We start from the raw sequence: 26,932 nt of genomic DNA on the forward strand, positions 1-26,932 counted from the left end.
ATGAGAAAGGATAAAGTCTACTTGATCATCAGTGTTTAAACCCCTCACTCTGATTACACGTTCAACCTCATCAATAAACTCATCTACAGTCTGACCATCTTTAGAAAGATCACCACTAAATGGTACAATTTGACGTTCTCTTGGAATGTACACATAGGATCTGGTTGACACATTACTCATATTAGCAAGGGTAGACATTACTTGGTCGTGTCTTCGACCTAGTTCCAAAATTTGTGACTGCAGTTGTGTCACTGGATTACCTTCATCACCATGGCCTACAGCCGCAACATTGTCCTTATCATGGCTGGCTCCAGCCTGAGCAGCCAACACATCGTCGTCCTGATCCATGTTCTTATGATGCTTTTACCTTAGTTAGTCAGTAGCAGAACAGTCACAGTCAATGCAGTCCAGCCTGAACAGGAAATCCCTTGTTGTCTCCTTTGCTGATGATGTCAGCGCTGAAGTAAACGCCCTCCTGCGTCGCCAGAAGACAGACCTCTACTTTACCACAGGCTCTCCAGGCGCATCACACTTCACATCATCAGCATCCGCGGCACTGGTTCTCGACCTGCCTCCACCACTACCGTTGTCTATGTTGCTCCCTCTCCTATCTGACTGTCACCCCAAAATAAGCTATGAAACCCCACTCCTGGTACCAAAATCTCTGTGGCCCGGGAAATGGATTAGTGATAACACCGGACACAGGATATAAAATTTAAACGGGGATCTTTTATTTCAGACTGCACGTTAGGCAGTGCAGCATTAATTTTGCAAACTTTGGAGTTGTAGAGATGGAAAGGTAAAGCTTGTAAATAAAGTTTGTGGAAATAAAATAAAACAATAAAGTTTGCTTCTCTTATCACAATGTGTATGTCCTTCTTTTTAGTAAAAGACAGAATTCTCTTTGTTTAACTAGCTAACATAGACAACGGTAGCAGCCCTTTTTTAGAAAACAAACAGACACATGAATATAACACCTGAATGCACAGAAGACTAAATAAGGCTGCTTGAGTAACATGAGAATACATGAAAACACAGTCATTCATAACATGTTACGTCTTTTTGTGTGATTAATACAGCTTACACATTAAAAGTATCATTACACCACATAACACTTTCTCTTACACTTAAACATCAGTGTTACATCACAGTAAATAACTTCAAAATAAGCTAATAGAGAAAATGAAATAAAATACAATGTCTCAAACTTACTTTTTATCACCCCTCTGACACATGCACACACTATCACAGCATATGACAGACTCGTTCTTTCTCTGCATATATAAAACAAACAGAATACAGAACTTTCCTTTTACATTTGGAACACATGACATGAAAGCAACACTATAATTGCACTCATTTCAATAAAACATGCATGTACATGACACATGAACCCCTTTTGTGAAATTATTTAAAGATAGACAACACTTACTCTGATGCTTCACACTCCCCAGGAAACACACAGAAGGCTTACGAAGCACTTTCTCCCCTCTTAATTAAACAGAATAACCATGTTTCAATATCACTGGTCCACATAACATTATACACAAAATTGTCTCAAAACTCTTTGTATACAGATTATAGGTTAACACTTACGCTTCTTTGAGAATCAATTTCGTGCTATTTACACACCACACGAGTTGTATCTCAACAGAAATCGCCGTCAATCAGCAAAATACACAGCCATCCAAATAAAATAAAACACTCAAAAGCTTTTAGCTTCACTATATCTCACTATAGTATTCTTATTTTGTGTTTTTTTGTGTTGGATGCTATAATCCCCACTGCACGTGCACTCTCTAAACTGCGTTGTGAATCACGCTGTACACAGGAAGTAAACAAAAAACTTCCCGCAGCATTACAGTCCCGTTTCTTAAAGGGCCAGCGTAACATTTCAGCAACACATTAAAAAAGGCATTTATACACATTTTATGCACAGGACACTTAACACAGGGCTTAAATAAGATAAATCACATATTCTTTTATGATTTACATGTTCTCTTTTTGACCTGGTTACATAAATATAAAATATTATTGACATTCGTAACCCAGTATAATGTAAATGTAATGTAAAATTCTGGACTAGAGAACAATGATGTAAATTAATCTGAAATAACCTGAGTTTATTTATACATTTTTCTTTTTAATCTGACCTACTGAAGTTAGCTGATGTATATATAATATTAACAAAGTAAACTTTATTGTAAAATGTTACTAACTATCTATCAACTTATCAGTGCCAATGTTTTATTTCAAGATGCACACCAGTATTTTTTTTGTGTAAGGTATGTTTGTAAAAGTTACTTAAATGTCTTAATATAACTAAAGCCTAGTCCTGAATTAATCTAAATCCTGTCTGGGAAACTGACCCAACAGCATTAACTAAGTCATTACATTACTCTCCAAATGAGTTGCTGATATAAATCACAACCAGGAATCCCTGATAGAAGAGAAAATATAGGAATGTATTACTCTGAGAGAGAGAGAGACAGAGAGAGAGAGAGAGAGAGAAAGAGAGAGAGAGAGAGAGAGAGAGAAGAGAGAGAGAGAGAGAGAGAGAGAGAGAGAGAGAGAGAGAGAGAGAGAGAGAGAGAGAGAGACCCAGAAGGCAGGCTTTGGATGTACAGATACAATACAAGGTTTATTGGGTACAAAAGAAAACCCAATTTGTGCCTAAAACACCTAAAGGCACCAACAAAGACAGATGATAAACAGAATAAGACTACATAAAACTATGACAGGAACTACTTGAATGCTTAACAGTAAACTTGACCATAACTTACTAGACTAGCAGAGTACACGTGTAAGAACATCAACCCCTTCAATACAATACAAATTTGCATCCGATCAACCTCAATCGTATTTATTAAGGTGTTTACATGAAGGCTTTTTTGTTATATTTTTTGGCCAGTTTTTGTCTTTATTCAATAGTGAGGTTAGGGGAGGACAGGAAAGTACAGGCAGGAGAGAAGGGTATGAGATCGGCAAATGACCACGAGCCGGGAATCGAACTCGGGTCACCAAAAGTGCAAAAGCACCACATGTTTACACCATCAGCTCCGACTACATGAAGGCTTTTCAATACGATTACAAACAGACGTATCTAGTGGTGTCTCTCTTTCTTACTCTGTTCTCTATACTATCAGGTAATATCTCATACACGTTTGAAACAGTTAATTGTATTATTTACCATTTCATCCATTTATAGTTTAAACAATTCAAGTTTTATTTCAGTGTTGTTATCTCTACTTACACTGTCAGAAATATTATGTCCTAATAAGTATTTACATGCCTCAGATGTATTAATATGGACCTTTGAGATACTTATATGCACTGTTTAGGTAAAAATAAAGTTTACTTTTGAAAGGGCACTGCCCCGGTGACAGCTGTACCTTTTCTTGTTTGAATAATTAAAGTTTGTACTGACTCTTGTCTTATATCACTGTCTTAATGCAGTAAACAACACTGATGCTTTTCCCAAATGTCCAACAACCACAAAACTGTCATCTACTCAAAAGTGTTCATACCTTGAATGTGTAACAGCAGGATCAATGATGAGAGTCTGAAGTTCATGATGTAGTTTTGTAGAAAGTCACATAAGACCCAAAACTCTTTTCTTATTCCTGACAAAAAACAAAACATCATTGTGATGCTCAATTCATCAGACAGTTATTACAGTAAAATAAAACTAACATGCTTGTTTTTTGTAACATTTCAAAGATTCAATACATATACATGTGTATACATACGTGCTCGTGGAGATCTCTGACTTTAACCGGTTTGTAAAGTTGTGTCAATATCTGAAGTTGTGGTAGATCATTTAATGATCTGATTATCGTACTCAAGCGGATGTTAAAGAAAGACTCTCCTTCACTTTTAAACACTTTTCATAGCATAAGAAGAAGGAAAGCATTTCATAACATGATTGAATTTTACTTAATCTGACAACTTTTGTTATCTTTATGTGTAGCTGTTATTTGTTAGAGAGTCCTGTAAACAGTGACGTGTTCACCATTTTGGGGCCCTAAAGAAAGTCCAAGAAACTGGAGCCCCAGATGCCCCAACATTGCCTGAAGGGTTTCATTTGAATTGCACGACAGTAATATTAAGTATATAGAATTAAGTTAGACATATAAAAACAGATTTATTTTATTTTGAACTGCTTAACATAACATGGTATAAGACAAAAAAATCTTGTTTTAAAAAATAGAAATAGTGCCCATTGTCCTTTTCAACATGATACAGAATTATTCTCTTTAAAAAATAAATGTCTTGGTTTAACCTTAAGCTAGTAGTTCCCAAACTTTTTCCACCGGCCTCCTTTTGTACAGAAAAATATTTTCAAGTCCCTCTCAGATCTATCCTTTGCTTGCAAATTCCTTATAGGATGTATTTAAAACAATGTAATTTATACACTACTGCAACTTCAGTCTGTGATCTTACTAAAAAAACTAAATAAGAAAAAAGGTGAAGCATTAGATTAAGATTCAAACTGATCTAACAAACTGAACTAACAAACACCAGCAATAGACGTTGTAAGTTGGTTATTGTCTGGATTTGTAATGGGAATCACATAGCTCTCATTTTCATATTGCAGAAACAAACTTACTGTGAGATACAACAAGCATATAGACGCCACTGCCTGTAAAAGATGTCTCTTATCTTTACTTCATCTTTTATGTCTCCAGCAGAAAAAAATCTAATCATTAATCTTCATCTTTTTACTGCTAGTGCTCTTATTCTTGAGCAACAGTCTCAACTCCATTCCCAGGACAGATTATGTTTTATATTTTTATAAACTTGTTCCTTTCATTACTAATAAACTGAGACAGAAATAATCTGCACATTTTTTATATTTACATTGAACTTTTAGGGAAACTGAATGTAATTGTTTCTCTGAAATTGTAAAACTTGTTAACAAAAATGTTAAATGGAGCTGATAGTAACATATTTAGCAAATTGTGTGCGCTCACTTAGTCTACTACGAGTTCTTAGGGTTTCACATCTGTAATTTTTAGACTTCGAAGTGTGCTCATCAGCGCCCCCTTTGCCCCCTTGATGCTGTCTGCAGCAGGCTTTGCGCACTTTACCAACCCAGAAGCCCTTGCGAAAGAGCAGTCAGACCAATCAGACGACAGATACATGCTTACACAAATATATATTTTTTTAATTCTAAAGACAGATTAAAAATGAGTGTCGTGTTCTTGAATCAGCATAAAAACTTGATCGGCTTTGCCACAAACCACCTACTTAAACAGGATGAGACTGTGTGATAGACATCTCTGCCCAGAAAACCAGTTTATACCAGCTTCAGTTTAATACTAGATTAGACTGGTAAGCAAAACACATCATATCAGAGACAACCTCAAAAACAAGTGTAAAATTCACAACATAAACATCACTTCATGACACGGCTTTTTAATTTCCTTTTTAATTTTTTTTTAAATGTTATTTAATTGTTGTTTAACAAAAGATAAATAAAACACAAATGGTAAAAGCTCTTATGATCAATAGCATCACTTTAGTCCTTATAAATGTGTAAATACAGCATTATTATGAGCAGTTGAAGTTGTAGTAGATCATTTAATGATATTATCTCATTTTCTCGTACTCAAGCGGATGTTAAAGAAACTCTTTTTGACACTTTTTATAGCATAAGAAGAAGGAAAGCATTTCATAACATGCTTGGACTTTACATATTTTGACAACTATTACATACTATTATATTAAAAGTTAATTTATAGCTGTTAATTATTGCTGAGTCCTGTAAAAGATGTCTCTTATCTTTACTTCATCTTTTATGTCTCCAGCAGAAAAAAATCTAATCATTAATCTTCATCTTTTTACTGCTAGTGCTCTTATTCTTGAGAAACAGTCTCAACTCGATTCACAGGACAGATTATGTTTTATATTTTTATAAACCTGTTCCTTTCATTACTAATAAACTGAGCTAATAATCTGCATATGTTTTATATTTTCTAAATTGGTATTTGGAGAAACTATTAAGAAATTAATGTAATTAATTTAAAACCTATAAAAAGTATTAAATTGAGCTGATACAAACTTCCTTTCAGACTTTCCAATGCAACTCATGTGGGTCTAAAAATAAGCAGCGTGTAAATGAGCTTAAAGGCTGGCAGACAATCTGGGACTGTGACAGATTAATAAAAAAGCTCATTTAGATCAGACACACTGATGGGCAACTTCTCTTCTTATTTTCGGCCTGATGCTCGATTCTGTTCCAAAATACGGCTCTGGTGTGCCCTTGTGTGTTAGGGTCCCTAAAGTCTGCACTAAATAATGTCATCAACGTGTCGACTCTGAGGAAGTCCACAAGTTCAGGGTGTGTCATATCTCTGAAAGGCAGGTACAAAAAAGCTTTATTAAAACATTATAGTAGCAAACCTTCAGAAAGCCAAGCCTTGTTTTAATCAGTATCCTACAGTTTTATGTATTTAAGTATTTGTTTTGTCCATCGTATCTGAAAAAAAGACACAAACTCAGTTATTTTCAGAAAAGGCAGAACATTCAGAATTTGACTTTTCTGTGATTCTCAGATTTCAGTCTCACTGCAGCCGTTATCACAGCGCTACTCAACAAATAACCATCATGACAGCTGTGTACATATTTTCAAATAACACAAAAGTTCTGAGTGATGCGCTATGACGTTCAGTGCCACTGGCAGCGCTAAAACACTTTCACTTTTGTTTGTGTTAGTACATTTAAAGTACAACTTGCGTTAGAAAATAGTAATTCCACCTTGATTGTGTTTCCTCATCTTCTTTTTTAGGGGTTTCTCCAGTAATGATGATACACAAAACAACACGGCACACCGACACCTGACTTTGAAACCTGCAGAAGCTGTAAATTTGTATCATCTCACTTCAATATTAATGATCAGCTATGAGTGCTGCACAGTGAGACTGAAAGTAGCTCAGCGATGATGTAATAGCTGACAATAAACCAATCAGCATCAAGGACTGAAACTATCTATTTGATAATTTACACTGTAACAAGTAAAAAGTTGGATTTACTTAAAGTTGCAGTCGGCACGATCGGTTCTTGTGGCGCTGCTTGAAATTGAACAAGCCTAATATCACATGAATCCACCTTATATTGAACGCAGCGTGATGGTGGAGAGAACATTCACTAACAAACTTCAGATTTCTTGGCTAACAACCAGAGCTAGCAGAACAACCAATGAAAAGAAAACAACCAAGGAAATGAAGAAAGAAAGCGATCATGCCTTTAATAAAACTAGGATCAATATCGGACCAGCATTTGAAAGGTGGAGGGATCTATGAGCTTTTAAAGGGTTCAAGCTGGATGCAGAGCTTGACACATTTCTTCTTGACAGGTAATTGTGCTTTATCAACCATTTATTGTATTTCTGAGTGTTATGTAAGTAATCTAAGTATGCTTAAACACACACTGCTGAGGACGAGCTCGATATGAGGTTGCTAGGTGGTAGTGTGGGAGGGGCATAAAAATTGAAAACATTTGAAATCATCTCAATCCTCCAGAATTGCCGACTGTAGCTTTAAATAGTTACTTCAGTTGGTAACTAAAACAAGTTTATTAAAAGTTATTTTTTTAAGTTGATCCAAATGTTTATTTTTTTCAGTGTAACAGTAAAGTCAGATGTATGAAGAGATGTTGTGTTACCTCTTACAGTACATGAATACTCTTGTAGCTCCTCACTGTTGATTGAGTCCAGGTACAGCTTGTTTAGTAATCTCAATCCATCTGTTACCTGTTGTCCATTCTTATACCAGATGTAAGTATGTTTGTTATCCAGAGTGCATTCAGTTGAACAGCTTAATATCACTTTTTCTTATAGCTGTCTGTATTGATTGCATTGATGTTTATAGTCCTTGTATTTGTGTAGTTTATGAGTGTGTTTTATATGGTATGTGTTTTATTGTTTTATGTTCTGCAGAACAGGAACCTGCTGGAAACCAGTTTTTAAACTGAGTCAGGCCCGTTTTAAATTGTACCTTGGTGTTACTTTTTATTCTTTCCTGTATAATAAATGAAATGAAAGTCAAATCTTCAGGTTCATCTTTGTTTCTCCAGTTTGTTCTCTGTTTATGACTGAACCAGAACACAGTTTTGATGTTGATGTTTGAGTAAAAACACTTTACTGTCACACGTGTCCCCATCACAGCACAAATATTCAGTTTATTACAGGTTACATTAAAATTATCCAATGTTAGGGACCCTGAAGAAAAAATAGAAACAATAATAATATTTCTAGCTTATTTGTATTTAACTTCATTAAAATGACAGAGTGAGATGAGAGATTCAGACTGTCCTGTAAGGATATGAACCCTCATTCATCAATTTTGTTCTCAAACACAAATCTCTAAGTTCAGTTTTAAATATACAAACTCACTTTAAACATTTTAGAGACTGATCCAAATGGAGAATCCAGCCTTTGGAGTACAGCGATGTAAATTAAATTAGACTAAACTAGTTTAAAATCTGACATACTTTTAACAAATATATAATAAATTGAAGCATTTCAGCATAACATAAAACTGTGTTTCATACCTTGAATGTGTAGCAGCAGGATTAGTGATGAGAGTCTGAAGTTCATGATTTCTTTCTGTAGAAACCCACATACCAGCTACAAAACATTAAACAAGAACTTTTCTTATTGCTGATAAAAAACAAAATGTTATAGTTTGATTGGATGCAAAAATACGTTGTGCACATGCGCAGAACATTTGCGCACCAAGTTCACGTATAATATTTATGAATCTCATCACAGAAACACGCAACAACAACAGCGTTAATGGGGTCACGCGCTGTACTAAATTCTGCAGCGTTTGTTTATAATTTTAAAACATTAGACTACTTAAAGCAATAAAATAGCGTTGTGACTTTTAAAAAGTGTGTTTTCATTACCTATATCGGAAAACTTCTTAAGAACAATTCCAACTCAGTTTATACTTTTATACAGAATAAAGCGTGAACTCCAACGAGAGATGCTGTCGCAAGCGTAGCGTTGCCAAGTCCTCTACTTTTTTTCGAGTTTAGATTTGGGATACTGTTTAAACAATTTTCACCAGTTGTTTTTTTCTGCTGGTTAAAGATTAAATAATTCCGTTGATAAGTTATTGGTACTTGGACTATGAATAGTCATTGTGATGCTTTTGGGCTAGTTTTGAAACGTGAGTCTGGCAACCCTGGCTGTGCTTGGGCAGACTTTCTAAATAACGTACATGTAAATGAACATTTAAATCAGATTGCAATGTTTAAGCTGCATGTAAACTGTATCGTCGTAACCTTCAATCGTATTAAATTTAGTCGGATTGACAAATTTTTGTGCATGTAAACAGCCATTGTGAAAAAATATCTAGCACTACCCTTACGAAAGGAAAATATATTTACCAATATATTACTTCAAATATATGGTAATATATTGGAATATATTATTTTACTTTCAATTTTCCAACATATTATATATTGGCAATACATGGAATAATATATTGATGGTACATATATTCTATATATGTGTAATATACTGCAGTATATTGCAAAATATACAAATTATTGCCGCTTTCAATATATTGTACATAAATATAATATATGTGTTTATATATTTAAAAATATATTCAATATTATATATATATAAATATCCGCAATATTGTATTTCGATTTATATGTGAAAATGTATTAACACTAAATGTATAGATATAGTGTCACGTGTATGTTTACTATATGGTAGAATATATTTTAAATATATGTAAAATTATACGTAAATATACATGAACAGGGTATATGCAGGAATCCTGAAGTTAATTTCAATACCTTTTTAAGACTTTTTGAAGACCTTCTCAAAATATTTTAAAGGGGACATTCCATGAAAATCAGACTTTTTCCGTGTTTAAGTGCTATAATCAGGTCCCCAGTGCTTCTACCAACCCAGAAAACATGAAAAATAGCAACCCTGTAACTTTGTTTTGGTAAGGCTCTCTCTGAAAGCATGTGAATAAATAGGTCGTGCGGATTTCGCTCCCCGCATGACGTAGCTAAGGGATCTCATTATAATGATACCGCCCCTTCAACTGCGCTATCCAACCATGATGCTACCTCGAGTGAGAGTGACCGAGAGAAAGTATGACTGACAGCACGACGCGTTTGTATTCCATCAAACACAAACAGTATCCTACAATCTTAAAACTTGTAGTTTTAATAATCTTTCTAAAGATTGAATTAACGTTCTAAAGGATTAACGTTACCTTAGTGCAAGAGAGAGAGAGCGAGTGAGCGAACTAACGAGAGAGAGAGAGAGCAACGCGACGGTTCGCTTTCAAGTAAGTTATGTTGTTTAATATGTTTCTCTGAAGTTTATATGAATGAACACGAGGATTAATGCACTGCACGAGACAGAGTGAGTGAACAACGCGTATTCACTATCATACACAATAAGTAAATATGTTGTTTAATGTTTCTCTGAAGTTTCAAATGAATGAGGAGTTACAAAATAGACGAGAGACTGACAGAAACGCGAATGTGTTCAATATGTGTTCACAATAAACTTAAACATGTCATTTGATCTGTTTCTCTAAAGTTTAAGCATTAAACGTGTTGTTTTATTACAGATCATTTAAATGTGCTCGTGTGGTTTGGTCAAAAAGTAAACTTCTGAGTGTTTGTGGAAGTGTAATTTATTGTAACATGTTGAAAATCATTGTGCCTGTTTAAAAGCAGCATGAAACCTAAAAGTCTTTATTTTTATTCTACAATGTTTCCCATCTGCTGATAAACATGTATTTAGTATGCATAAAACAGATAATTGACTTTTTAAACATGTTCAAATATATAATGCTTAACATCGCTCACTAACTTCTTTCGTGAGAGAATCTCCCTCGATGCTATGTCTACAGCGCCAGCGCTTGAGACTCCGCCCACCTGAGCAGCTCGTTTGGATTTAAAGGGATACACACAAAAACGGTGCATTTTTGCTCAGACCCATAAAGTGCCTTTTTTAACATGCCACAATAAATTACCTATATGGTATTTTGAGCTAAAACTTCACATATGTACTCAAGGGACATCAAAGATTTATTTAATATCTTAAAAACGTCTTCTGGAATGTCCCCTTTAAGACCTCATCGCACTTCAAGTTCTAATTAGCAACAAACCTTTAACTTAATAAACAGTTGTAGTTTGCAAATAAATCTATAGAGCACAACCATACAACAGAACTCCGAAAGGCTCGGAAAAAACAAAGCGCAAAAGAATAAATTAAAACAAAGGCAATGTTTATTAAAATATACATTAACAAAGACCAACAGTTTTTTGTCATTTAACTTTTTTTATTTATTTTAAGTTTTCCCCCACAAACATTAAATACACAGACATTACCAATACTGAACAACAAAGACCAACAGTGAATTGATATACTGATATAACTCCAACATATACTAATTCAAACTCCTGACATGTGCCTCAATTCATCTGACTTGCTTTCAATAAACTTTTGAGTTTGCTCCAGATCAATGAGTTTTTCTTTGTGTCTTCTCCTCAAAGTGTTGGATTTGGTGATCAGTTGGGCCATTAATGACCCAGATTTACCCTCTGCCTGCTCTGCTAGCTGATCTGCATCTTTTTGCAGTGTGTCGCACACCTCTCTTAAGACTTTTCTCTTCTTTTTCAGAACTTCTAACTCGTCTTCAGCTTCTTTCCTCTTGAGGCTCTGTCTCGTTGTCTCTTTCTTCTTCCTTTCTTGTTCCAAGTGAATCCTGTACTTTGACCTCGCAGAGGCTACAGAAGCCAGGAGCTCTTTGGTCAGAGGTACCTTTAGAGCACCCCCACAGGCACTGATCTTGTCGCAAATCAACCTCAGAGCCTCCATCGACTCTTCAAGGATGTTGCAGGTTTCGACCTGCTTGTTGACTGAGAATCCTCTCTCTACTGTGGCTTGTCCATGGGAGAGAATTAGAAGACTCTGACAGAACTTTGACAACTCAGGGTAAGACTTGCTGAGTGCTGAGTGCAAGAACACGTCAGTCCGCTGCCGTCCATACTGATGGAGATAAGCTGCATCATATTCAGTTTTGCAACACACTCCTGTGAATGACAGTATGCCTTAAATGTTTATTCTTGAAATACACAGGCAATCAAATCAAAACATATGGAAATCTTGTACTTTTCATCCATAATGCAGCACAAAGCGCTTTACATTATTAAACACTGTATTATGTTATGTAAATAATTATTAGAAGTTAAACTATTAACTCATTCGCCACCAGGCTTTTTTAGAAAAGTTGATTGTGATTTTCACAAAATTCCTTGCAGGAAAAAATATCTTCTATAAATATATCAACATACAAATATATCAAATGAAAGAACAGACCATCTGCTTTAAAACAAATAATAAACAAACAAACAAACAAACAAACAAAATGGGGAAAAAAACTTTCATTCTATATTTACTTTTCCACTTAATTTAACCACTGAAATATGGATATTTCTCTTCAAAAATAAAACATTTTGAGCAAATGAAATAATGAAATAATAGTAGACTACACTTACTTTAATGTGATGCAACAGGTCCTGAGCTGTTCCGTGCCCCAGGAATTGAGAGCCCAGATACCTCGATTGGACACAGTCATCATCCCAAAAACGAACATGTACGTCAAGTTGCTTTTTCTTTGTTGACTGATTGAGAGACTCGTCAAACATGAACACAAACGAGCCCGCTTTGTTGATGGTGTCAACGAGCTGCTGCTTAAAGAAGGGTGCAAGCCCGAATCTCATGATGTAACCAGTTTTGTCCTTGCCACAGGTGAATGTCTTGGCTATGTCTGAATCCGGAAACATTGACTTGAATATATCAGAAATACCTTCGTTTGAGTTCAGTGAGTGGTGATTCGCAGCAGTATTGAGACACCAGATAACCTCCGCGCGCATCGTTGATGTGCTGCCCATAGCCACCCTGATGTCCGCCGATGATGGGGGCGAGGTCGCTGTCGTAGCTGTTTTGACAAGTTCAGCTGTCGTGTTAGGTAGTGGTGTCGCTGTTGGAGCACAAAAACTGGCGATAGACAGTTGCGACTGCTCTCTGTGGCCAAAGGCGGCCTTGTGGCTAGCACCATGCATGTGGGACTTGATAGCGTTGATGCCCATCGAGGCTACGCTAATCTTCTTTTTACAATAAGTACAGTAAGCCTCGCGGTTGTTTTCAGCGACAGGCTTCAGCCATGGTTTAAACTCATCGTTCTCCAACCAGGAGTCCGCAAATTTACATTTCCCCATTTCGGAGTCTGTTTCGCGGCGTGTGGAGATCTACACATCACCTAACCGCGCATGTCGCAAAATACGTGACGTCACCCGTAGACGGCGCGCGCCACCGATCTTCTGACCAAGCACGCCGTTGTTTTTTAACAATTATGGGGAGGAAAATAAATATATTCATGCATACTTTTGGAGTCAAACTCTTTTGACAAAGCTTGAAAAAAAATTAATACCTAATAAAATTGGGATTAAGACTTTTTAATACCTTTTAAGGGCCTTAATTTTCCCAAAATGGATTTATCAACTTTTAATACTTTTTAAGACCCCGCGGACACCCTGATGAAATATATGTGGATATGTGTTCGATATATTGTGGAATACATTTTAAATATATGTAAAATTAGATGTGAAACATGTGAAATATATGTGAACATGTATTAACAATATATGTACAGATATAGTGTCACATATATGTTTACTATATGGTAGAATATATTTCAAATATATGTAAAATTAGATGGAAATATACATGGAATATATGTAGATATGTGTTCGATATAGTGTGGAATATATTTTAAATATATGTAAAATTAGATGGGGAAATATGTGTAATATATGTGCATATATGGGAACATGTATTAACAATATATGTACAGATATAGTGTCACATGTATGCTTACTATATGGTAGAATATATTTCAAATATATGTACAATTATATGGAAATATATACATGAAATATATGTAGGTATGTGTTTGATATGTTGTGGAATACATTTTACATATATGTAAAATTAGATGGAAATATATGTACATATATATTGTAAATGTATGCACAATATGTGTACACATATGAGAACATGCACATACAATGTATGAACATATATGGGGATACAGTATATGTACATGAAACATCTAAAATATATAAATACTTAAATATGCAACCTGCAATATACAAACATTTACACCACATATTAACACAGACTGATGGGTAATCTATCAAAAGCCACCTTTATTTTCTTTTAATCAGGCACAGATACTAAACCCAATTTGAGGTACAGAGTTATATAGGCCTATTAAAACCACAAGAGGTTTTGCATATGGTCAGTCAAAGGAAATGTGATTGGCTTTACATTACATTACATAAATGTGTTGCATTGCATTTACATAAACTACATTTTAAAAGAGTGCCATTAAACAAAAAAATATACAAAATATAAATGAACGCAACTTAAATTACCAATGTCCATTTCAAACTTTCAGCAGTGCCTGTATACAATATAAAGACAATATCTATAAACAAAATGCACAGACAATAATGAACAAATAAATAATAAACAAACTTTCAAGAAACTTTGGGAACCGTGGAAAAGCGAATAAATAAATTGCCAAAAGAACAGTCTGTTATCCTGGTTAGGACTCCATCTTGGTTCTTCACTGACTTAAACAACTTATATAACCATGCTTTTGCTCTTCACCTGGTGTCTTAGCTCGCAGATTCTACTGTTTATGGGTTTTCTGACATCAGCTTCCTTGGCCGTTTTAAAACGGCATCTGTGGAGCAGAACAACAAGGATTACTCTCTCCCTCCTCCTGCTGCCCCTCTTGTTCACAAAAATCTCTCAGAGATGCAATAAAAACTGGAAAGCACCAGCTCTGAAAACTATGTACCTTTTAAAACTAGAAGTTTCCTTGAAGCCTGCTGACATCAGCCTTCTTCTTCTTCAGTTTTACTGGCAGTTGGCAAACAACTTTTAGGGGCATTACCGCCACCTACTGATTAGGAGTGTGGGTCAGGATCATAGGTCAGGAACTATCTATCAGCCTCCTTGTTGCTGGTGTCTGTTACGCATCCCGTCCTCTCTTTGCGCTTGAATCTCAGTTTCCTACTCCAGCATTGCGAGCTACATGCTCTGACGCCTATATATATATATATATATATATATGGTCTATGCATATTGCAATATATTTAAGCATATAAGGACAAACTATTACATGTAAAAAAGAGTGCCCTTTTTGTTCTTGATTGCAATATATTATGTCTCATATATACATGTATGGTCTTGGCATATATTGCAATATGTCAAAGCATATAAAGACAAACTATTACATGTAAAAAATATAGTGCCCTTTTTGTTCTTGATTGCAATATACTTAGTATCATATATACATGTATGCTTTATGCATATATTTCAATATATTGGAAAGTATAAATATTAAATCCCATATATCGGAATATGTTGCCTAATATATTACATGATATTTTCCAATATACTGCAATATATTTTTGTTTCGTAAGGGATAGCAACCTCCCCAGAATAGTGTATCTATATCTAGTTCTTTATCAGTAAATGGTCAGTGAGCTAAACCTTTAGGAAAATGTTAATTGTCAACTTCAGTTTAATTGTCAAACTAAACATTAATAAAAGCTGTTTTAATTTTTACCTTAGTAACTGTTTACTTGTAGATGGTGCCTGCAGGGTCAGGGATAAATCTTCTTCTTTGGTAGTTTTTACTGGCAGTTTGCAAACAGTGTGCATTTTCGCCATCTTCTGGACTGAGGTGTGAACTCCTTGTGATATCAATTATATTACTCTACTACGGAGGTGAGATTAAAGAGATTAAAGATTAATTAATTAATACAACTAAAGTTAACTAAATGGGGGACTGATGTTTCTTAATATTCTATATCCTATTTGCGAGTTGAGTTTATGATATAAAACCATTCTTTAAATGCACAAACCTTTTGTACGACATGAAGTAAACACAAAAAATCTAGTTAAAGGTCAAAGGCAGTGATTCAGTGTTAAGATTCTATAGAAAATATATGTGATTTAAGTTATGACACTTAACTTTAACATCAGTTAAAACGATAAAAACAAATAACAGACTTCAGGTGAATAATAAAGAGAAATAAATTGATGAGACCAAATGCCAGTTAGATGCACTATATTCACAAATGTTTTGGGACACCTGCCTTTATATTCTTAATCCATATGGTTTAATATGGAGTTTTGTCCACCCTTTAACAGCTATAAAAGCTTCAACTCTTCTTGGAAGACTTTCTACAAGGTTTAAGAGTGCATTTATGGGAATTTTTGACTATTCTTCTAAAAGCACATTTGTAAGACACTGATGTCTGACGAGAAGGCCTCGCTCGTAGTCTCCGCTCTAATTCATCCAAAAGATGTTTGATTGAGTTGAGGTCAGGACTCTGTGTAGGACAGTCAAGTTTCTGCACACTCTTTGCTTTGTGCAGAGTCATGTTGGAACAGGAAGGAGCCATCCCTAAACTGTTCCCACAAAGTTGGAGCATGAAAATGTCCAAAATGTCTTGGTATGATGAAGCATTAAGAGTTCCTTTCACTTGATGTGACTGGAACACCTGAATTCAATGATTTGGAGGGGTGTCCCAAAACTTTGGACAATATAGTGTATATCCAAAGGGAATATTTCATGTTTAACGATCAGACATTGAAGGGCAGAGCAGCTACACTGAGCCAACGGCAAATTTCAGAAGGACTTGCCGAGAGGATACTGCCCTCAGTGGTGTGTACACAGTGCTGACGGCCTGCTGATCACCTTGAACTCACATATCCAAATCATCAGAGAAAATTATAATATATGCGCTATCTTTACTAACTAACCACAGAATTAAAGTTTATTCTAGTGTTGTAGTTCTCGGTCTTGGTCTCGTCTTGGAATCGACCTCATTTTTACTCGGTCTCGTCTCGGTCTCAGACAAAGAGGACTCTGAATTTTATTTCAAGACCACACAACTGATGGCACATCACAAATTTATTTTTTACCATTAATTTTATGCAGTTTATTCAGCTTTGGCATATGATGTTGCCATTGTTTAAGCATTGTTTAAGTTTCTCCCAATGACAAATTTTATTACTAAAAACACTTGCATTGTGTTAAGTGGATGGCAAGCCATGGAAAGACAGTTCAGATTAAATGGTTAAGTTGATTTCAGCTCTTTAGTGTTTGTTCACTTTTAGTTGCTTATAGACAAAGATAAATTCCCACATATCTGCAATGCCTTTGATTATTTTCTCAACTTCTCTGATGGCACGCACACGCACAAGAAGTGCCTAATCATATGCATATTCCACATTTTATCATAAGTGTTTTAATGCAGTGACTTGCACTGGGGTCTTGGTCTTGACTTGGTCTCGGCCTGTCTGGGTTTCGGTTTAGGTGGTCTTGACTACAACACTAGTTTATTCATCAATATTTTCAACTAAAAAGCTACATTTTATGACACAAAAGAGTAATATTTCAAATATTGTGCAGGTTTTAAGCTCCATTGCCGTTGACGTGAAATGCATTCTAACTTGTCTTTCATAAGTCCAGAAAAGTCACCTTCTGATGCATCCTCGATACAATAAGCGGATCAAGAACACATCCTGAGATGTTATGTGAACTTGACTTGATGTGAACTTGGAATTGGAACAGTACTTGGGCCACGACTGATGATCTTGGGCTTTTGGGCGCATGTCGACTTTTAGTAAAGATCCTCCAGACAGTTTTATTAACAAGATCTTTATAAACTCTGTTGCCATATCCACACTGTTGAGACATGAATGGTTTCTATCGAGTGTGGATTCTCATGTGTTTGTTAAGTGTAGCTTTTGTTTTGTAACTCTTTTTACACTCATGGCATGTGAAGGGTTTCTCTTCAGTGTGAGTTCTCAAATGTACATTAAGGTTTGATTTTGTCCTGAAACTCTTTCCACAGGGTTGACACACGTATGGTTTCTCTCCGGTGTGAATTCTCACATGTCTATTAAGGTCATATTTCATTGTAAAACTCTTTCCACACAAATGACATGTGAACGGTTTTTCTCCAGTGTGAAGTGTCATGTGTGTCTTAAGATTACCTTTAGTTGTAAAACTCTTTTCACAGTGATGGCACACGTGTGGTTTCTGTCCGGTGTGAATCCTCATGTGTAGGTTAAGGTTAGGTTTTGTCCTGAAACTCTTTCCACAGTGTTGACACAAGTATGGTTTCTCTCCAGTGTGAATTATCACGTGTCTATTAAGGTCACATTTCATCGTAAAACCCTTTCCACAGTGATGACAAGTGAATGGGTTCTCTCCAGTGTGAATTCTCAAATGTCTATTAAGGTCACGTTTCGTTCTAAAACTCTTTCCACACAGATGACATGTGAACAGTTTTTCTCCAGTGTGAAGTGTCATGTGTGTCTTAAGATTACCTTTAGTTGTAAAACTCTTTTCACAGTGATGGCACATGTGCGGTTTCTCTCCGGTGTGAACTCTTGAATGTTTCTTAAGTTCACTTGCAGTTGTAAAACTCTTTCCACAGTGATGACACAGATGTGGTTTCTCTCCAGTGTGAATTCTCACATGTTCTTTAAGCTGCCATTTTGTTCTGAAACTCTTTCCACACTGTTGACATACATAAGGTTTCTCTCCAGTGTGAGACCTCATGTGTATCTTAAGGTAAGTTGCAGATATAAAACTCCTTTCACACTCATGGCACGCGTGTGGTTTTTCTTTAATGTGACTTCTCACATGAGTCTCAAGTTTTCTTTTATCTCTGAAACTCTTTCCACACTGTTGACATGTTAAAGGTTTCTCCTCACTGTGAGTCCTCTTGTGATCTTCAGGTCGTTCATCTTCACTGGAACTATTTTCACACTTTATGTCTTCTGTCTTCAGAGTTTCTTTCTGTGAAACATTATGGTTTATTTTTACAATCTGATGTTTCTCATCCACTTCAGCTTGACTCTCCTCTTTCACTTCCATCATATCTAAAATAAAGACAGTAAAGAGTTCATATTGATAAACCAGAATGACAAAACACATTTGAGATTGTCATGCATTCATGTTATTTTTAATGTAAAGTACATTATGTCATTTCTATTGTGAATTTAAAAATGGGATCGTCGATGTCACAAAACTCTCAGAGGTGCCTTTAACTCTTTCCCCGCTATTGACGAGATAACTCTTCAATTAAGAGAAACCGCTTCCCTGCCAATGACGACAATTTCCGTCTTTCCGCAATACCGATATTATCCACCAGGTGGCGCACACCCACAACTTATTTTTGAAGAAATCTGTTTTTGAACAAACCTTTGAAGAAACCGCTGGCGGGGAAAGAGTTAAAAACTCCGGTCCAGTGGAACGCGATTTATATTTTAAACACGAGGGATGTATTGCTACAGCTCCTTGAAATTCATTTCATAAACAGGATTACTATCTGACAAGTGCGCGAGAGAGCCGCCAAGATGCAGTGGGTTATATTTTAAACAAAAGGGATAGTTTGCCTCAGCTCGCATGAAACGCATAAAACTGAACAAATACGTAAGGATTACTACTTTAGTTTATGTTTAGACTTCAGACAGATGTGAGAGCATGTGCACGTGAGACAGAGAGAAGCGCAGCTGTTTATGACGTTCCAGAAACATCACTAAAGAAGTGTCCAGTAGCATCAGAAGTTGTATTCGCACAGTAAAACTTCCTTGTGCTGTGTGTAAGCTAGTGTGCTACAACATTATACCATTATAAAGACAAATACACTGACTGAGAAAACATTTGGGCAGGGCCGGCAATTTCTTATAGGCGGACTAGGCGGCTGCCTAAGGCTACAAATTTGTTGGGGACGCGGGCGTGCTATGGTGTCACAAGGGGGAGCGGAGTTCCGTTAAATTAGACAAGTGCTCAGCTGTAGGTGCGTTGATCTAAAATATATATAATATAATAATGCAATGCATGCTGTGCTGTGTGTACCAAAACTAAACTGAAATCTCAGTGTACAGAAATTTAAGCTCCAACCTGAAACAACATGTAGCGGTAAGTTATGTAAGGGATAATCCACGGCTAGCCATGCATTAAAGGATTTTATTGACGTAGAGGCAAAGCGGAGGGTCGTTGCCTCTACGTCGTGCATTAAAATCCTTTAATCCATGGCTAGCCATGGCGCGAGTTACCTGTGTGCGTCTCTTCTTTAAAGAGTATGACAAAGATAAAGTAAATGGGAAAAAGACCACTTAATGGGCAGTTAAGACTAGGGATGCACCGATAGGATTTTTTTGGGCCGATACCGATACCGATTTAAGCAGACAACTTCTGGCCGATACCGATGCCGATACCGATATTAAACACTATACAACACTATACAGTTGGTCTATTAGCTAGTTTATTTCTGCATCAAATTATTTTTACTGAACATGGATTGTATCTAATTAACATTCAACTGACCAACATAATAAGAGGCACAAATTAAGCTAAAACAAATATAATAAGACAACATGACAACCTTCAAAGGTGGTTTTTGCTATTCAGCATTTCTTTTATTAACAACATTAACTAATTTTTTTTACATATAATGGATTTCTTTAATAAACATAAATAATGCCAGTGCTATTGCTTTAAACAGAGTATAAATATTGCTACTTCAAAAAAGTTGGACTTCTTGCCCCACTAAAGTGCAGTCTGTTTCTTTTATTGTCCAAGACATTTGAGCCAGCTCAACAAAGGTTTTCTGTCGGTGCTTAAGTATAGTGCACACTAGGGCTGGACCAGAATGTTCGAATATTCGTTCCGTTGGTTGACATTCGATTTTCAGTTTTGAGATTCGAATATATATTTTACAGCGTTAATGCAGAGCTTTTGCCAAGCAGGAAGTGCGCTTCACGCTCCAGCTCTATAGGTGGCGCAGAGAGACCAACATCCATAGCCAACAGCACCAAACGCCACCAGTAGAAGAGATCAGAAAGAGATCGCCTCAAAGCGCGCTTCCTGCTTTGGCATTCACACTAATAGTGTTGTAAATAACGTTCAATTTTTTGCAAAAACTGATTGATTTGCTTCACAAGACATCAATATGTCACACGGAGTTATGGGGGATTACTTTTGTATTAGATATACATGTTTAAAGTGGCGGATCGGTTGACTTGCATGACGGAGCACTGGGGTTTCTGCAAAATATCTTCTTTATTGTTCTACTGATGAAAAACATATTGGATGGTGTAAGTGTTAGTAAATAAACTTGATTTCAAAAGTATGCTACCGTTTTATTACAGTTTGTTGAACTTCATTCATTCGTTCATTTATTTACGTTGTTTTATTTAAATGGGCTAAGTTACCCTTTACGTTATCAGTAATTACTGTGCTTCTAATTTCTTATACGGGAGTGTTTGTTTGTTAGAAAAATGTTAGGCTAACGTTACCTTATTAAAAGTATTGCTCGTGTTTTGTTTCACTAATGCTGTTCTCGCAGCACGCGTGACAGGCACGCCGCTACATACGCACACAAATTCCTGCCTTTATTAAAGAGAAAAATATGTTCAGCCCCTCCTTCCGAAGCTTTGAATATTTGATTTGATTTCTACTAGAGCTTTGAAGCTCAAAAAATGGTATTCGGAACAGCCCTAGTGCACACCCAAACATTAAATCATTTTAATTGAACATGCAATTCATTGACTTTATGCGGTTAATTAATAAACAATCGGTATCGGCCTTTCTCGTGCTATTGCCGATATGCCGATGGTTTCAAATTCATCAAAAATCGGCCGATAAATATCGGCGGCCGATGCATCGGTGCATCACTAGTTAAGACTTTCAGTGACTTTTTGCACCAAAGACATAACATTTGTGATTTCGAGATCTACTCTGCTTCTCTTCTAAATGAGACATTGTGGGAATTTTATGCCTTTGTTCAGTCTACCGCTGGACGTGAATACAGTGTTGCAAGTTTGATGTGTCTCAGAGAAAATAAAAGAATAAAGTATGTTTTTAACAACTTATCCTCCATCCCACACAACGTTTTTGGTCGTTTGTCCATTCCCTCAATTACGCCCAACAGAGCTGTTTACTAAATTAGCGCCTCTACTGGCCAGAGGTGAAACTTTATATATTAGGGTATGAAATTATAGTTTGGGGTATCATTTTGATGTAATAACATGCATTTGGGTATGATTATTAGTTTAAAATGCCAGGATTCATTGTATTTTACTACACATTACACTATTCAGGAATTTGGAGCAAATAACGTACCCATTTATTTATTATTTGATATAATACACAGCATACAAAACAATCACAACTTTTTTCAAAAATTACTTATTTCAAGTGTACCGAGGCCAAACAATCAATTTATATGAAGAAAAGATGCAAAACTAATCACAATCCACCATAAATATCATATCCTGTGTATACTGATTCAAAAACTGCCGCCAGAAGCAGCGATTATACATCATCTTTGATTGTGAAACAGCGTTGGCTCTCATGTGTCTTGTGACCGATTGCATCATTAGGTTAGCTATAAAACTGAAGCGCTATTGGCTGATGTTAGCTACTGCATCATGATCTATGTTCCGGTTTATATTTGAATGAGATCGGACTGTTTGCGTTGCATTCCTGGATTTCTTCATATAAAGTGATCGTATGGCTTCAGTTCACAAGGTTTGCAACGCGAATTGTTTGTAATACTTTTATACTGCTGTTTTTTTGGTCAATTTATGCAATAAACACCTGTGACTGTATTTTTGCTTACGTGTTGTGTTTTATATGGTTAGGAACTGGTTGGTTTAGATGCTCCAAAATATCTTTAAACCATAAATGTTTATGAAACAAAATAAAATGCATATAATCTGACGTATAAGGCATACATTTATACCTACAATAAGTTACAGCCAACCAGCTGCAAGTAACAGTGTAATTTCTACTGTTTTTTTACATTGTACAAAATGACACAGAGTCACCCTTGTTATGGTGATCCCAGTCAAAAATGATCGTCCATTTAAAGTGAAGGTGGAAGATCACAAAACACAATCAGAAAATTATTTTACAATTGTGCCGTTCCCTATCAAATCCAAGTCATTAAATTTACCTATTTAAGAACAAACCAAAATGAAAAACGCTGTGACAAAATGACATCAACTTTGTGTGAGCTCATGTAAATGAAGCATGCATCTAATGCATTTACTGAACGTATGCACATGAATGACAATACTGTAGCCTATTTCATGTGCCTTGTTAATGGGTGCTTTGCATTTAAAACAGACAGTGCTTGTTTGGACATCTTTTGGGGCACACAATGTGCATCTCTTCCTTTTCTCTTTTCTGTTTGAGACATTTGAAGCCCCTGGTTATAAACTATTTTCTGTAGGCCGGTCATTTATGACCAGAAACACCACAAGTTTATCAAGGTGGGGGGGGTCCCAAAAGCGACAAAAACACTTTTTTGAGATAGAGACTGATAGTCTTCGTAGTTAACTGTAGTAGAGCATTACATGGAGATCACAGTCATTCAATCCACTGAAGGTTGCTTTGGATAAAACTCTTTACCTGATGTTTCAATCTAATTCTACTGAATCTATTATAGATGCATGAATTTAAGTTTATTTTCCCCTCATGTTTCTCAATGTTTAATGATTATTCCTCAACCATCAATAATAAAGATTGAAAAATAGACACAAACCTATTTGTTCCTCAGTATCTTCATCCTTTATTCTGCATGGTTGTGGATCTGTCATCTTCTCAAGCTCCTCTTTCACCAGCATCAACATTATGTCATGAAGATTTCAGTTGTCACACATGGAGTGATTTCTCTGTGTGTTTGACTCCAGCATTTATTGGTGGATTGTCGTAGGAAGAGCTTCACTGAAGGTCTCAATCACTTTCACTCTATGGGTGTAAAAAAAGAGACAAAAAGAGGCATTAAAGTCGCCATAAACTGAAATATTGATTGTCTTATTTACCACCCAGATTACAAAAACACATTTTTGTTATGTTATGTTATTGAATATTTGGGAAAATGTATATAAACTGTATCATATACAAACATAAATAAACACATTGTTTGGTTATAAGCAGACATGCATGCAAGTTATACAAATGCTAAAAATTACATCTTGACTGATTTAATTGCAAGTAGAACTTTAAGTCTTTTACTAAAAAAAAACTTTCATTAAAAGCATAATAAACATTATTATAGTTATTATAATAGTGCTCGCTTACATTTAGGTAACTGATTTACTGGCTAACTAGCTACTGTATAAACATATTTTGGTATTTTCTAGTTAAACTATAATACCATAGATCAAATATATTTATCCAAGTTTATCATCAAAACTTACTTCAAATGCAAGTGTGGCTTCTGTGGTCAAGGCTTGGGAAATGGAGGGGAATCACCCAGAGCCTTAATTTGTACCCCTGCTCTCCTCTAACGTTAGTAGATAAATGTAAGAACTAAAATAAAAAGTGGTAAATACAGATGCAGTTTTCGGTTAATTTTAAAGTTGTCTGAATAGCGCACAACTTTCGTTTTAAGTCCTCGATCTCCACAGTACACTGGTTCATAATACATGAGTAAAAACACTTAATAATATTGGTATTAAACGTGCTGGACATTACCTCAAAGTACACAACTGTATGAGTCAGGACATGTTTATGACGCTGTACGGACAATGAATCCCTGCTCCAGAGACAACAGTGAGTCCGGGTCAGATTTTTAACTTCATCTCACTGCTAACGGTTAGCGTATTAAGAAATCCTGTCTCTTGTTGACAAACCAATAAAATAATCGAAGAAGGATTAATTATTTCAGTGCACACCGAAGCATTTACACGTAGCTGAAGACATCAGACTCGAAACACACTGGCTGCGTCCGAAAGCTCCAAATTGCCGCCTTATGAGGCAGCATTCCAAGACCAGAATGCTCGAGATGGAGAGCTCGCTCGCTGCAGTGCTGCACAGCCAAATGGGAGGAGCTCCGCTTCGCTGGATCTAGTGGGCGGGGCTTGAAGCGCGAGTTCATCCGTATGAATGAAAATGTCCTCAACTTATGTCCTGTTTTTCTCTTATCTCATCATGACTATGATTGATTATTTTCAACATGTTCAGTACGGTTCTACCGAAGCGTATTGCATTCACTTGAGGAAAAAAATCTACTCTGTTTTTCTGAATTGTTGAGTTAATTATCTCAGAATTACGAGATACATTTTCATGAATAAAAAGTTTTTTGCTCTGTTTTTCTGAATTGTTCAGTTAATTATCTCAAAATTATGAGATACATTTTTCTTGAAATAAAATGTATTTGCTCTGTTTTTCTAAATTGTTGAGTTAATTTTCTCAGAATTATGAGATAATTTTTCATTAAAAAAATTAATTAGTCGTCCATATGATCATATCTCATGTCTAAAGCGTAGCCTACTGGTGAATGCAGGAACTGCAGTGCAGTTATCAAAACTCAGTAATTCTATTGTGTGAGACTAAATTTGTGTGTGTTATCTGCAGTAAAGACCCGATTTGTTTGAAAACATCTGTACAAAACAAGAGAGAAACCTGTGCTTTTTATTTGTAAAAAGCAGAACACCTTCTAATGTACAGTGCTGTATGTTAAAACAGATTTCCAAACACTGGCAAAATTTTGATTTAACATGAGCTGACATTACCTCAGGGTCCAAGTAAATTATAATTTTTCAAGGAAAATGTAACTTTACAAGAACATTTCTTTTAATTTTCCCAAAAAGTATGCTCCTAAACTGCTAACAGAAATGAAATCTTACATAAAAGTACATTTAAAATATTGGTACATGTATCTAAATCACTTAAAAATGAAAATGTATCCACATGCATTTATAACATACATTGTGTGAAAGGCTTATAATTGATTTTTGGTTAAATGGACCTTAAAGTATACTAACAAAATGTTAAGCCACTTAATATGTTTCTACAGACAGTTTAGGTCTGGTAATAACAGCAACTGCATATGAAACGTTGCAAAAACATGTTGCTATTGTCGAAACAAAAAAATTGTCATCATGGTGAAACTATTCAGCATGTGATTTGACACACTTTGGGCCCACTGCAAACAGGGCAACCTAAATGGCATTTGAATGGTCCTGTACACTCTAAAAAAAATCTTTTTTTAACCCAGGGCTTGGTAACTATATGACAGAACACATTTCTGGGATAAAATGACCCAAATAATGGGTTGTTTTAAGATGGTTGATTAACAATAAACCAGCAGTTGGGTTAAAACAACATCCGTTTTGTACAGATGTTTTCAAACAAATCGGGTCTTTACTGCAGATAACACAGACAAATTTAGTCTCACACAATAGAATTACTGAGTTTTGACAACTGTACTGCAGTTCCTGCATTCACCAGTAGGCTACTCTTTAGACATGAGATATGATCATACGGACGACTAATTAATTTTTTAATGAAAAATTATCTCATAATTCTGAGATAATAAACTCAACAATTCAGAAAAACAGAGCAAATAAATTTTATTTCAAGAAAAATGTATCTCATAATTTTGAGATAATTAACTGAACAATTCAGAAAAACAGAGCAAAAAACTTTTTATTCATGAAAATTGCTCTCGTAATTCTAAGATAAATAACTTGTTAATTCAGAAAAACAGAGCAAAAACTTTTTTCCATGAAAAATTCTCTCGTAATTCTGATATAATTAACTCGTTAATTCAGAAAAACAGAGTAGATTTTTTTCCTCAAGTGAATGCAATACGCTTCCGTAGGGTTCTGACAAACGGCATTAATTAAAAAACATAATAACAACGTATGTGTTTCTAAAAACTTTTATAAATGTGTGTTTAATACTGTAAAATACCCTCGATGTTACAGTCACTGACTTTGCCGTCCAGAATGAAAGAAAACATTCCAACTTTAACCCATTGAGCGAGC

At 35.6% G+C, this 26,932-nt stretch overlaps 2 protein-coding genes across 2 annotated transcripts; both read right to left on the reverse strand.

Moving 5' to 3' along the window:
- Positions 1–11,440: 11,440 nt before the first annotated feature.
- LOC129435213 (uncharacterized) lies at positions 11,441–13,581 on the reverse strand. Its single transcript, XM_073865549.1, has 3 exons — positions 12,547–13,581; positions 11,991–12,081; positions 11,441–11,931 (listed from the first exon to the last, which is right to left on the reverse strand). Exons 1-3 carry the CDS (start codon positions 13,267–13,269, stop codon positions 11,441–11,443), a joined length of 1,305 nt encoding a protein of 434 aa, XP_073721650.1. The 5' UTR covers positions 13,270–13,581.
- A 406-nt stretch (positions 13,582–13,987) lies between these two features.
- On the reverse strand, positions 13,988–24,968 carry LOC141363090 (uncharacterized). Its single transcript, XM_073865628.1, has 5 exons — positions 24,636–24,968; positions 24,359–24,470; positions 23,701–23,906; positions 18,470–19,027; positions 13,988–14,801 (listed from the first exon to the last, which is right to left on the reverse strand). Exons 3-5 carry the CDS (start codon positions 23,786–23,788, stop codon positions 14,755–14,757), a joined length of 693 nt encoding a protein of 230 aa, XP_073721729.1. The 5' UTR covers positions 23,789–23,906; positions 24,359–24,470; positions 24,636–24,968; the 3' UTR covers positions 13,988–14,754.
- Positions 24,969–26,932: the final 1,964 nt, after the last annotated feature.

The sequence above is a fragment of the Misgurnus anguillicaudatus genome, unplaced genomic scaffold (assembly GCF_027580225.2).
Source record: "Misgurnus anguillicaudatus unplaced genomic scaffold, ASM2758022v2 HiC_scaffold_32, whole genome shotgun sequence".
Taxonomy (NCBI): domain Eukaryota; kingdom Metazoa; phylum Chordata; class Actinopteri; order Cypriniformes; family Cobitidae; genus Misgurnus; species Misgurnus anguillicaudatus.